We start from the raw sequence: 14,717 nt of genomic DNA, 5'->3' as shown, positions 1-14,717 counted from the left end.
TATACCGGCTTCCGCGAATGTGACGCTTATTTTGAGCGACGAAAAATAATAAAATATCATTTTACTTTTATATTTCAATATCACAATAATCTTCGAATTTAGAACTGCAAGTTAAAAAAGAACTAAACACAAATAAAATACACTTCAGCTAAACACTTCTAATTTATTTTCCCAAACCATGCGGAGCCGCACTATAAGGACTAAAGAGCCGCATGCGGCTCCGGAGCCGCAGGTTGCCGACCACTGGTCTAAGGGTTAGGTTAATTGCTGATTCTAAATTGGTGTGTATGGTTGTCTGTTGCTCTGTGTTAGCTCTCTGACAAACTGGAAACTGGAATAGGATCCAGCCCCTGTCAAATTTTGCATGTAATACTTACCAAACAAAGATAATCAAGCAGAGTAAGATTAAGAATACAATGATCCCAATGATTATGCCAATAAGTTGAGGCAATGTGACTCCTGATGATCTTCCTGATGTGCCTTTGTCTTTACCTGCAACAGTCACATGAATCTCCGCTGATGTCTGATTACCCAGATCATTAGTGGCCACACAGTAATAAGCTCCTTCATCTGTTACATTGAAGCTGTAAATCTCTCCTTCAGATACTTTCACAGCTCCATCTCTGCTCTTCTTGAACCAGGTGAAGCTGCTGACTGGAGGTTTGGCTCTGCTGGTGCAGGTCAGCTTCACCCAGCTGCCTGCTGACACCAAACCTGATGGACTGATGGATGCTGAGGTGTTTTTAGGAGCATCTGGAGAAAAAGAAAGAAAAGGATATCCCATAAATCATGTTGTCCTATAGGATTCTGCAACAACAAACTCTGATTGTCTTACATGAAACACTGAGAGTCTCTTCTGTCTCTGCTGTCTTGGTGTCTTTTCCTTGGTTCACAGGATATCTGGCAGAGCAGCTGATCTTCTTTCTATCATGTGTGTCTGACAGAGTGATGGTCTGCTGGATTTTAGTTGTAAAGTTTCCATCTGCATTTTCCTCTGTTCTGTTGTGAGAGTCTTGTGTGAGATTCCAGGTGAGTTGAGGAGGGGAGTGTGGACAGGGAGTGAGAGCTGAGCAGGTTATAGTGACAGACTCCTTCTCCTTCAGATCACCTGAGATTGTAATATTGGGCCTCCAAGGAAAATCTGTGGTTTTACATCACAAATACAGTTTATAACAGTGGTCACTGCCAGCATAATGGACAAGTCTTTTTCACACAAACGCAAAGCAAAGGTTGAAGCATCGCCAAATATGCTTCCAAGCAATGTTCCCTCTAATTTTTCATGTGTCTAAGCAAACACACAAACTCCAAGCAACATTAGACGTGTGCACTGTGCTCACGCCAGCATCGAATCTATAAAATTACAGCATTAACATTTATGTTAGACTACTTTTAATTAAGTGCTTTAGCCCACTTACAGTGAAAAAAAAATCTTGTTCATGACCTGTGTAGTATGTTAACACTATTGGAAGTAAAAATAACTTGAACTCCAATTTTGAAAACACTACTGTCTTTTTTTTTTTTTATAAAGCTCTGACTTGTATTATGAGTCTGTGGTCTGGGAGAGAGTCCTGTAACTCTGTCTGCAAAATACAGTATATAATGACCAATGTTGGGCAATTAATTATATAGTTACTTCTTCAAAAAAGTAACTGAGTTATGCAGACAACAAAGTTTTTTGCAGATATTTACGTAAAAATGCAGCTAATGCGGTTTTTTAAATAAACATTTCAAACTATTTACAGAACAATCAGCTGTTCTGCATCAAATTTGATGCCACACAAATTATTTATGCCACTCCAAAAAATAAATTCTTTCCACTATGAGTTAAAGGACAAAATCAAAAACCTGATACCTGCAGGCCTGACAACAGGAGATGTATCATGTAACATGTTGACCTATATTTGCATCAGCCACTAGATGGCACTGGGTTGTCGCGGAGTATGTAATTTACCCGCGAGCAAGAAGCACCAAGAAAAAATAAAAAGAGCAATAAAGTGGAATCAGACCAGAGATCAGTGTGTACGTGTATTTTATAGGAAGCTTAATAGAAAGACAAGGATAGTACATGGTGTCAGAGTAGCGGTTCTCTACGCAATCCCTCGCCGTCAGAAAGCGCAGACATGGAGGCTTACAGCGTTCCCACACCACGCATGGACTGGGACTCTACAAACCTGCCCGAGGCATGGCGGCGCTTCAAGCAGCACGCGGAGCTAATGTTCGCTGGTCCTCTTCGGGGGAAGGAGGAGGCGGACAAATGCATCTACCTTCTTCTATGGATCGGTGAGAAAGGACGGGACATCTACAACACGTGGACGCTCACCGCAGACACCTCCAAAAAGCTACAAACATACTACGATAAGTACACTGATTACATCACACCCAAAGCTAACCCAATCTACGCCAGATATAAGTTCCACGAGAAGATGCAGGGTGAAAATGAGGCGTTTGAACAGTTTATTACATAACTGAAACTGCTTGCTAAAGACTGTGGGTACCCAAATACAGATGAAATGGTAAGGGATCACATCGTATTTGCCACTAACTTGCCACACGTCCGAGAAAAGCTACTCAGCCAAGGCACAGAGCTCACGCTAGAGAAAGCTATAGATATAGCACGGTCACATGAGCTAGCAAAGCAACAGCTAAAATCTATGGGCCACTCCAGGGGCCAGGAAACTGTGCACGCCATCAGCAGGAAACCGCACAGACAAGATAGTCAAACAAGAAGTGTGAAACCGAAAGAATATGCTAATGTATATTCCTGAGTGGTTTCTCTAACAGCAAAAAGCAAAAGTGGAAGTCCCTCATCCCAGTCTTTACCTGATTCAAGGCAGTATTTGCGCAACATGGTTTTTAGGGTTTGATGAAATCGATACTCATCTTTATCCCCCACACTAGTATGTCGGAATCACAGGATGTTTTTTCAGACAAAGGCAGCACAGATTCTAGTAAAAATGAGTGGTAAGCACCTGTATCTCTAAGAATCGTCACTGGCACTTTATCATTTTCCTCACCTGTCAACGAAATAAAACCGTGTGAAACAAATGGTAGAAACTGCGGATCAACGTCAATTTTCGGGTTCTGTTCAGCCTCAACACGCACCTTTTGCGGGGAAGCAGTCTTAATCAAATCCACGCCAGCGGGAGATTTAGTGCCCCTCGCTTTTTTTTTAATGCTGGACACACAACAATCAAATGTCCTGAATCGTGACAATAAAAACATTTGCGACAGTTTGATTTAACAACAAACGCTGATACATTTTTACGCACTGCTTTTGGTGACTTTTTTCGTTTGGAGAAATTTTCCTGAAACGAATTCTGTGCGCAGAACACACTTTTGTGTGTTGTGCAATTAATACTTTTTGACAGTGATTTATTTACAATGAGTGAATTTAGAAACAAAGGAAGGGAGCCAATTATAACTTTGGGGTGAACCTAAGGCCAAAACAACAAACAAAAGGGAGCCTATCTCAGGGATAAATCAAACTTACCCTATTCAAAAGAATTAAACCGAACGACAATGACTTACCTCCCTAACTAACAAAAACAGGAGAAAACTGTAATCAAACAATAAGTCAGTCCACCCCTACATGCTCCTGCATTAAACAAACATTACTAAACAGTGAACACACAGTCTGCCGGTTGGGATGGGCCGAGGATGAATGACTGGCCTGTCCATGGTGGTGTCTTCTTATATGCTGCCTCCTGGTCATTAGCCAATCGGTACGATCTGTCCCCCCTGGATGCACAAATCACAGAGAGGCACCTGCACACTCAGATTTACATATTAGATAAAATTACGACAACAGTCGCAACAGTAACATTTAAAACGTGCAGCTATTGTGCCGGACAACACAGTAATAAAGATATCTGCCTAGCAAAAGGAAAACAATGTGCAAAATGCAAGAAAATGAACCATTTTGCAAGAGCACGCAGGTCAAAACTCCCTTCACAGACAAAAGCCCACCTCAAATCAGTGCACACTGTTAGAGAAAACATTGAAGTGACAACTGAGGACACAGATGAGGAGCAAAGCTGTTTTTACATTGATAGCATCACCATAGAAAATGAAGGAAGAAATGATGAGCAAGCATATGGAGACATACAGCTTGGTTTCCCCCCACAGACAGTGAGGTTTAAAGTTGACACTGGGGCACAAGTGAACACAATCCTAGTCAACATTTTCCAGACGCTCTTGCCACATGCGACACTGAAGCCTGTCACACACCACAGATTACGGAGGAAAATGCCAGTTAAAATGCGAACACAAAAACAAAACCCGCACGTTGGAATTCCATGTTGTTAGCACAAGCGCCCCACCTGTATTAGCAATGAAAGCTTGCCGTGACCTAAACCCGGTCAGAATTGTGATGGCAGTGACGGAGGAAAAAAACAAGACAACCAACAGTTCGCAGGCGATACTAGACGAGTATGCTGACGTATTGAAAGGGATAGGAGAATTTCCTGGCAAATGCAGTTTCCTTTTTTTTTTTTTTTTTTTTTTTTTTTTAAACAACATATAAGAGCACAAATAACCCAAAATAATCAAATAATCAAAAATAAACAAACGGGTGTACCATCTAGTGTGTATACACACACTATACTTAGTCATACATACACATACCTACATACATATGTATTCGCCTATACACTCATACATAGTGACATATACATATATACACATAACCATTCAGAAATATGGCATACATAATTACAGAGATTCAAACAAAATCGGGTCTCCTTGACAAAATGTAATGTTTCCATTTATCCCAAATATCATTAAATATGTCATATTGGAGTCTATTAATGAAAGTAATTCTTTCCATTTTAAACATCCCATAAACAATCTCATACCAATCATTAAGTGATGGAATTTTCACACTAAGCCATTTCTTGGTAATAGTCTTACGGGCAGCCATTAAAATATAATTGAATGATGTTCAGCAAAGCTTGCCGTGACCTAAACCCGGTCAGAATTGTGATGGCAGTGACGGAGGAAAAAAACAAGACAACCAACAGTTCGCAGGCGATACTAGACGAGTATGCTGACGTATTGAAAGGGATAGGAGAATTTCCTGGCAAATGCAGTTTCCATGTAAACCCAGACGTCGCACCCACAGGCAGTCGACCTCGTCGGATTCCCATCGCTCTGCGAGCTCGACTCAAAGACGAGCTCGACAACATGGAAAGGAATCAAATCATATGCAAGGTTACAGATGCGGACTGGGTGAATGCACTTGTTGTTGTGGAAAAACCCAAGACAGGCAGACTCAGAGTGTGTCTGGACCCCAGACCCCTCAACAAGGCTATACAAAGACCCCATTACCCTCTACCCACCTTGGCGGATGTCACCACAAAACTTGCTGGGGCCAAGTATTTCAGTGTTTTAGACATCAGATCAGGCTACTGGGCCATTAAGCTAAGCCACGAATCATCTCTGTTAACCACATTTAATACGGTGTTTGGCAGGTACTGCTTCCTCAGGCTGCCATTCAGCATAATCTCAGCCCAGGATGAGTTCCAGCGACACGTGGATGAGACCTACGAAGGCCTGAGGGGCGTAGCAGCCATTGCAGACAACGGGTTGGTCTTCAAAGGAACCAAACAGGAACAAGATGACAGCTTGAGGGCCATGCTGCAGCGCAGCAGGGAGCGGGGTATAAGACTGAACCCAGACAAATGCACCATCTGCATCAAAGAGGTCAGTTATGTCGGTCACACATTGTCACACAAAGGACTAAAACCAGATCCACAAAAAGTAAAAGCAGTCCAAGACATGACACCCCCACAGAACAGGGCAGAACTGGAAACAGTGCTGGGGATGGTTAATTATTTAGCAAGATTTGCCGCACACCTGTCAGAGATAAACGCGCCACTCCGCCAGCTGTTAAAGCAGGACAATGAGTTTTTATGGGACAAGAACCATGACAGATCCTTTCAACAAATGAAGGAGCTGATCACTAGAGAACCAGGCCCAGTTCTCTCCTTCTTCAACCCTAAGAAAGCGCTACGACTCCAGGTCGACGCATCCAAAAGTGGCCTCAGTGCTGTGATGCTGCAGGACGGCAAGCCAATCGCCTACGCATCCAAGTCACTTAACAGCACCGAGCAGAACTATGCCCAAATAGAAAAGGAGCTGTATGCTGTTCTTGTTGGCTGCAAGCGGTTCCACAAGTACAGTTACGGTCGACACGTGACCATTGAATCGGACCACAAGCCACTACAGTCCATACTCAAAAAACCACTAGCATCAGCACCACCACGGCTACAGAGGATGATACTACAGCTGGAAAAATACAACATCAACATCATTCACAAGCCAGGGAAAGACATCCCAGTAGCCAACACGCTCTCCCGGAAATCCATAGAGTTCCACGATAAATCACTATGTGACGGGATGGATGCGCAGATTCACACAGTCCTCAGCAACATGCCTGTCAGTGATCAGAGACTCTCAGAGATAAGAAACGAAACAAGCCAGGACCCCCAGCTCAACACTCTGAGGAGGACCACATTGAGTGGATGGCCGGATAAAAGGTCCCAATGTCCGCCTGACATCCAGGATTTTTGGAACCACAGAGATGAGATCTCACTGATAGATGGGATCATGTTTAAAGGAGAGAAAATGATCATCCCTAAAAGGCTCAGAAAGGACATGATAGATCGGATTCATTCCAGCCATATGGGCATCGAAAAGACTAAAAACAGAGCCAGAGACCTTCTGTTTTGGCCAGGCATGGGAAAGCAGATTGAGGAAGCAGTTGGAGCCTGCAGCACATGCCAGGAGAGACGAACTGCTAACCCCAAGGAACCCCTGCTGTCACATGCAATACCAGAAAGACCGTGGCAGGTTATAGCCACCGATCTGTTTACTTGGAATTCGGAAGACTATATCATTATCGTAGATTACTACAGTAGATTCTTACAGTTGAAAAGACTGCACAGCTGCACTGCAGAAGCAGTGATCCGCAAACTAAAGTCAGCCATGGCCAGGCATGGTATTCCAGAGTCAGTGATTAGTGACAACGGCCCGTGCTATGCTTCAAGTAAGTTCCAACAGTTCGCAAAGACATGGAGTTTCACCCACACCACTACTAGCCCCCATTATACACAGAGCATAGGCCTAGCCGAAAAGACTGTCCAGACAGCAAAAAAACTACTAGATAAGGCCAAAGCTGAACATAAGGACCCTTACTTGAGCCTACTGGAATACCAGAACACCCCCGTGGACAACTTAAAGTCACCTGCACAACTACTCATGAGCCGGAGACTCCGCTCCATCCTCCCTGCAACACCAAAACAGCTGGAACCACAAGTAGCTTGCCAGCAAACAGTGCGTGAGAGGAGAGGAGAGGAGAGAAGCACCACGAAAAAATAAAAAGAGTAATAAAGTGGAATCGGAGCAGAGATCAGTGTGTACGTGTATTTTATAGGAAGCTTGGTAGAAAGCCAAGGATAGTACATATCACTCCTGTAACACCTGTAACATTCAGCAGTTGTTGTGACACACACAACAAGACTATTGACTACACTACACACTAACTACACAAGACAACACACTAACTTTAAACTTTAGACAAAACGTCGCAAATCTCAAAACACCGACATCACTCCTAAAACTTCCCCCCTTCCTAAACAACTAAATGCTATGTTGCCATATCATTTTTTAATTGGTCGACATGGTACATTTTCTTAGGAAAGGGTGGGGGTTTTTGTGGATTTTGTCTTTGCTCACAGGCGGAAAGTGCTTTCGATTGCTTTCCTTATAAAATGCCGTTTTTACCATTTCTTCCTGCAGTAAATATAAACAACGATAGTATTCAGGAAAAAAAACAAACATTGCATGTATTTTTTATCATAACTCTGGTTTTACGTGGCCTAGCAACTCAATGTTTAAAGTCTACACTTTTTGCTGCTCACATCTCCAATGGTTGTACACGTTGTCATTAATGTGGCTTCACTCCACATCAGCCACGCCGCTTTGCTAGCTAAAACAGCGGTGTCAGCACATAAGGGCGCTGTCATAGCTTGTCAACGACGTTGATTAGCTGCGTATATACGAATGTGGATTGCATCATTGGCTGGAGCAGTCAGTCACCGGTCACTTACTTACTCACACTGCAAAACAGAATGAATTGTTAACTTATTTATTTTAATTTCAATTCAGGCTAGATTTTTTTTTTGTGTGCAACTCAGATGTTCTGTGCGCAGAGACCGTGCCAGTAGTCCGCGATCGCGCACGTGCGCAGCTTAGAGGGAACATTGCTTCCAAGCCAACTTCATTCCAAGCCAAAGACTAGAACATATGATGAAGCATATCCTGCCTTTGACTTCACCTGCACGCAGCTGTCGTGCCAAGGTAGGTATCCCCGACAAAATTTGTTTTCCCTGCGTCGGGAGCACACACTGGGCTCTCCAAATCACGGACAAACAGTATCCCACATTATTGATTTTTAGTTCACAAACACATCTTATAACGACTAACTAAGAGCTTTTAGCTCTTTATACAGTAAAGTTACTGGAGAAAAAAAATAATTATCAGTCAAAATGTCCTTCGTTTTTTAAAATAATCCCATCCGATACCATGTGAGAACAATAAATATATAATTTTCTGTTGTAACCCTCAAACTGAATGGTAATGGACACTCATTTTTCACCTTTTTCACAAAATTAAAACATTACCACTTCCTCGTCTAATTGTCTGTAATGGGGGCAAAGTATACTGGGAAGAAATTTTGTTGGTAATACCTACCTTGGCACAACACTGATCCTGCCACAATTTGTTCCCCCGGTTCAAATCACGGACAAACAGTATCCCACAGATGTTTGTTTTTAAACCCATTTTGCACAGAGAGACATTTTTTTATTTTTGAAAAATGTATTGATAGCAGTGTTAAATATTCTTAGACAGTAGAAAAAACAAAACAAAGAAAACACTATACATAAAATTACACCATGAAGATGGGTTTTTTTTCTGTTATTTAAAAGAGGTAGCGGTTTATTTTATTGCAACCTATTACTTTTATTTTTTTTAAATGTTTACAAAAGGTTTGAGATGTGGAATAAACTGCAATGGAGTTTGAAAACAAATTCCATGAAAACAATGCCATGGGGTGAAGACTAAAACAAAGGGGGGACTAGCAAAAAAAGTTTGGGAACCACTGGTTTATACAGAGATAATACAGTCAAGAAAGAGATGGAGATCAGTGACAACAATGTATTAAAAAAACAACATATGGTATTTTCGTCCTTCCTGATCTCTTAGTTTTTGCATATTTGTCTCACTTAAAACTTTTAGATAAAATCTCAACAAAGATAACCTGAGTATATGTGCACTTCTTAAATGTGTGAAAAGGCAACTGTGAAAACTGAGTATGATTACTGCTCAAACAGCATCACAAAATAGAGTGGGTAAAAATGACATTAATGGGAGAAAGGAGAAAACCACTGCTGAGCAAACAGAACGCAAAGGCTTGACTCACATTTGCCAAAAAGGATCTTGATAATCCTAGAAACTATTGGGAAAATATTCTGTGGACTGACCAGACAAAACTTTTTAAAAAATGTTTAAACCTGTTACAACTGGTGTAAAACTAACAAAGCATTTATTCAAGAGAACACTATACCAGTAATCAAATATGGTGGTGGTTATGTGACAGTCTGAGGCTGCTTTAGGATGATTTTCCCTAATTTAATGGAACCATGAACTCTGATCTGTACCAGAAAACTCTCTAGCCAATTGTTTGTGCCCTGAAGCACAACTCACTGGGGTTATACAGCAGGACAAACATCCAAAACACACCAGCAAGTCCACCTCAGAAGTGCTAAAAAGAAAAATACCTGAATGAAGGTTTTGGAGTCAAAGTAAGGTTTACATCCAAAATAAAATATAATGCTTTGATTTTAAGCAGACCATTCATTTTTAAAAACTGTGGCTGAATTAAAACAATTTTGCAAAGAAGAGGGGACCAATATTACTCCAAAGCAATGTGAATGACTCATTACCAGCTATCAAAAGCTCTTCAGAAGAGTTCTTGCTGTCAAGGCTTTGTTTTTTTCACACAGGGTCAGGTAGGTTTGGATAACATTTTCCCTTAATAAATAAAATGACCATTCAAAAAACTGCATGTTTTTTATTCACTCAGGTTATCTTTGTCTATTCATAAAACATTATTTAATTTCAAACGTGCAGAACAGACTAATATGGAAACGCTTTTTTTGTTTGTTTGTTTTAATCACTAACAAACATTTTTCTTGTAAAAAAGGGGGGCCTGGCAAAAAAAGTTTGGGAACCACTGTAATAACAACATGTGCCAGAACATAATAGTGCAAAGGTAACAGGACAAAACTGTGTTCAGACACTCAATTAACTGATTCTTGTATAGCACTGTTCTGCTCTCCCTGATTACTCAAAGTACTCTATATAACATGCCACATTCACCAAATCGCACGCTTGCTCTACACTGAGTGCTGCCTAACTACAGCCACACACATTCTTCGTGACATGCAGACTGGAGGAGCCAGGGATCGAACCACTAACTTCCCGATCAATAGGTGACCTGCTCTACCCTACCTGAGCTACAGCCACCCAGTGGTAAACCTGAGTAAACCCTCACTAGGTTTTGGATAAAGTGTACACTTACAAACCTGTCAAACCTGCATTTGAAACGTTGGCTGACATAGTAGTATAGTATTGCAACATGGCATTTGGGTCTTCTAACTAAAAAAGGAAAATAGGAACATAAATAGTGCCATCATTGCCAGACCTGCCCCACATCTAGTTGACATACACCCTGCCATGACACCAGTTAGTCAGAAGTGCCAGCTCTAGCCAGATCCGGGCCAGACTTGTTTTCTATGGGGCTGGGCCACATAAACCAAACCACAATCGGGCCAGATATGGCATGCCATCACATAGACAGTGCCATCTATGCCAGGCCTGGCCCATATCTGGATGGCATACCACTTACCATGCCAGAAGTCAGGCAGCAGTGCCAGCTTAATACCAGATCAGGGCCAGATCTGTCTGCTATGTGGGTTGTGAAGTGTCCATGAAAACCAGACAATATAAACATAAAAACTCATAAATATGCATCTAAATAGTGAGTTTTTCTTTTTCAGGATACCGTCTCTTGTATTTTTAATTTTCTGTTTTCTTGCAGTTTTGCTGGAGTTTTTTGTTTTTAAGGGCCTTGCACCAGCAGATTAGGATCTTCTGAACATGGTGGTATTGAACTCCGGGAGGTTTGTGTAATATTTGGTAAATATATCTTTGTTTGTTAACAGTGTGCCGTACAGTTTGTATTTTTGTATTTTATATTTTGTAAATACAACATTTATTTTTAATTTTGACTGATTCCAATTTTACCGTTCACAATAAAGAACCCAGGAGATACTTAGAAGAAGAACTTATTGTCCTGAGCCGTCTTAATTTTCCAGATTTCTAGCTAATCACAGAATACTTAAACATGCTGATTTCTGTTATATTTGACCATTTGACAAAAGCTGCAGCCGATTATACTTTATTGTTTATAAAAATGAAATGAAACTCTCTTACCTCTAATTGTTATTTGAAGAGGATCACAAATAGCTGTCGCTCTGTAGGGCCAGTTCATAATTCTGAAGTAGTATGTGTTTGTATAAGCTGTGGTTAAATTGGAAAACAGAGTGGTGCAGTTTTTCTCCTTCAGGTTTCCTGTAATATTCATTGGATAGATGTTAACTGTCCCACTGCTGTTGAAGATCTCATTGTTTGGATATGTAAAAACATTGGAATGATTTTTAATCCACACTCCAAAGACAGATCTTGTGCTGTCAAACTTTTCTGGTCCAGTCTCACTAAAGTTACATGGGATTTGTAAACAAGATCCACTTAGAGCTTCCATCTCTGTTGGTGCAGTGATGAACAGGTTTGTAGGATCAGGACAAGCAGCCAAAGTGCCTGAAAAAGCAGAATATCATCAAAATATAGAAATGTAGATAAAGAGAAAATTCATAATGAAAAATCTGACTTTAAGAGTCATGGGTTTCTTTCAACATTTTCAGAATAAACTGTGTGACTTTGTAAAGTATCTCTATCTGCACTGATCTGTCAGACTGTAAATGACTGAAATGAGACGGCTCACTTGGAATAAAGAGGAGACTCAGTAACATGATGTCTGTCATAAAACCCATCACCTGGAAAAATATGAAGAAAAAAATCATTACACAAATAAGAAATAACAACAGGAACATGCCTCATTTTGTAAAGCAATCAAAAAACAAAAACATTAAATAAAGCCTTTTTTTCATTACAAGACACAAAATTAGTAACCTGTATGAATGTTTTCTTACCAAATGATCAGACACAAAGGAGAGACAACAAAGTAAAAGTCACTGTGTGACTTCTGCAGAAACAGCGAGTGAAACACTTCTGTGTTTAGATGGTGTAATGTCAAAGCAAACAGACCTGTGATTGGATTTCTGTCTTTCTTTATTCAGTCAGTCTGCTTTTAATGTTCCCATCATGCACTCTGCTGTCGTTTTAAAAGCTGCAACTCCCACCTGCCTCTAGATTCATCTGTTCTGAACCCTCCACTCACATGAAAATATATTCCTCATTCTCTCAGTAGTTCCCTTGTACGTTAGGCAGCTTATGTACTCTCCTTTGGCATTGTCTGTTCTGCTTTGTTCTTATCAGTTCTGATATGCGTTTTCTGAGACCGGTGGCTATTTTGGTCTTTCTGTCCATGTTTGTGTGGTTTTTTTAATTTAGAAATTAGGACTCTGCATTTTTATTTTTATTTAAAAACATATATATAAAATTTTCAATCCCACTTTTGAATCTTACTGTTGTTTCACAGACTTGCTGTCTTAAGACCATACAAAAGTCTCACCTTCCGGTCAGAAGAAGTCAGCTTAAATATAATGGAAATGCCGAAGATGACACTGTTTGAAAGGAATAGTATTTTCTTTTGTTTTGTCTTTTCAGAAACAAAATAATTGCAATAGAGCCAATTACCCAAAAACAGTATCAACTTGGTGTACACTGTACCTCCCCCCCCCCAAAAAAAATAAAACAGAGGACAAAGTGGCACTTCAAAAAATAATTCTGTAACAGAGGGGAAAAAATTCGCCCTTTACAATTTCACGATTTTTGATGGGACTAATGACTCTCTCCCCTTTTTATTGTTATGCAAGAGACTGGCGAGATGTGTGTGTAGTGGAGAGTGCTTGTGGTCAAAAATAAAGCTTAAAGCCATGCTGGCTGTTCACTGTGTGGGTCCAGTCATTTCACAGTGTACAGGTAGAAATTGTATTGATGCACTTTAGCAGGCCCAACGCAAAATAAAATCCTAAAAAACTAAGTATAACAACCAAATAATTTTAATTCTACTTAACTAACCTACTCTGAGCTAATAATGATTTTACTCTGATCCTTTGGAGGAGAAAGGTTGGAGAGGATAAAGCAATCACCCAACAGGAAACAACATCCCTTGGGCATTCAGTGGAAGTATGATGCAAATTAGTGATGGGATTTCCGGCTCTTTTTAGAGAACCGGCTCTTTTGGCTCAGCTCACTAAAAAGAGTCGGCTCCGAACCGGCACTTCAGGTTGTTTTGTTACTTTAATTAATTTATTATTAACAATAATATAAAATTATGCACAAAAGGAATTACTAATGTAAAAAAAAAAAAGTGGTTTTATTTATATATGTTTATATATAAATATATGCGGTGGCCCCTAGAGACAAAGCAGTACAAACTCCAAAAAGCACGTACAAATTCCAAAGCATGTGCAAACTCCAAAACACATTTCTAGGGTTAACTGACCTTCCAAAACAGAGCTACCTAGATCACTTACATTACACAACTGAAAGCATATGTGTATTGTTTGTGTATTTACACACAAGCACTCATATATATTCAAATAATAATAAAAAAAAAACGTTCATTTACCTGTTAGCCACTAGGTAACAAAAGCTCAACACTGCGCCTAGCATTCTGGAGCACTTCTGTTGTGTTTTGTACGTGTTTTGGAGTTTTTACGTGCTTCTGAGTTTTTACGTGTTTTGGAGTTTGTACGTGCTTCAGGGTTTATACGTGCTTCGGAGTTTGTATGTGCTATGGAATTTTTATGTGTTTTGGAGTTTGTACGTGCTTCAGGGTTTGTACGTGTTTTGAAGTTTGTATATGATTTGTCTCTAGGGGCCACTGTAAATATACTTTTATTTATTCACTCCACATAAAATGTAATAAATAAATCATATAATACAAAAACCAACTATTCACATTTCAACTTTTAACTATTTAAATTTTCAGCTTTTTCCTTTTAAACAAATTTAAAGTGAAACAACACAAAACACTGCAAACCACAACACAATTAAATATAAATTAAAATATGAAAACAAAAAGAAGATGCACATTCTCTGTCATATGGACCTGCATGAATCAACTTTCTGAATCCTTTATCATCTGCAACTGAAAATAGTTGTGGACCGTTACTATACCTTTCTAATGTGACGTTGTTGTCCCTGGCTCTCTTTCTCTCTCTTTCCCTCCTCTCTGTTCCTGTGCTACTGCGAGTGTAACTACCGCCCCTCCCCCCTCTGCCCAGCGCAAAGCACACGATTGAGAAGGAAAAGCCAAAAATATACAAAACAAATTAGCAAGTTCACAGTTTGAACAGTGGTTGATCTCTTTGGTGTCTCTGCTGGAATTTTTAGGTTTGAATGTCTGA

The 14,717-nt window shown here is 40.2% G+C and overlaps 1 protein-coding gene across 1 annotated transcript; it reads right to left on the bottom strand.

Annotated features, from left to right (window-relative positions):
• Positions 1–289: 289 nt before the first annotated feature.
• LOC116319565 (vascular cell adhesion protein 1-like) lies at positions 290–14,517 on the bottom strand. Its single transcript, XM_039617188.1, has 5 exons — positions 14,488–14,517; positions 12,125–12,176; positions 11,557–11,940; positions 836–1,141; positions 290–753 (listed from the first exon to the last, which is right to left on the bottom strand). Exons 2-5 carry the CDS (start codon positions 12,171–12,173, stop codon positions 374–376), a joined length of 1,119 nt encoding a protein of 372 aa, XP_039473122.1. The 5' UTR covers positions 12,174–12,176; positions 14,488–14,517; the 3' UTR covers positions 290–373.
• Between the last annotated feature and the right edge of the window lie 200 nt (positions 14,518–14,717).

Source organism: Oreochromis aureus, linkage group 9, assembly GCF_013358895.1.
Source record: "Oreochromis aureus strain Israel breed Guangdong linkage group 9, ZZ_aureus, whole genome shotgun sequence".
NCBI classification, from domain to species: Eukaryota; Metazoa; Chordata; class Actinopteri; order Cichliformes; family Cichlidae; genus Oreochromis; species Oreochromis aureus.
Note: the sequence above shows the minus strand (reverse complement) of the source record. Positions and strands in the feature narration are given on the sequence as shown.

Bases quoted from the DNA above. Each gene is read 5' to 3' on its own strand.
- LOC116319565 (XM_039617188.1), bottom strand. From the start codon at position 12,173: ATGGGTTTTATGACAGACATCATGTTACTGAGTCTCCTCTTTATTCCA. The intron at 11,941-12,124 runs GTGAGCCGTCTC...CTGCTTTTTCAG, and splicing joins GAGTCTCCTCTTTATTCCAA to GCACTTTGGCTGCTTGTCCT. The intron at 1,142-11,556 runs GTAAGAGAGTTT...GTAAAACCACAG, and splicing joins TCTTCAAATAACAATTAGAG to ATTTTCCTTGGAGGCCCAAT.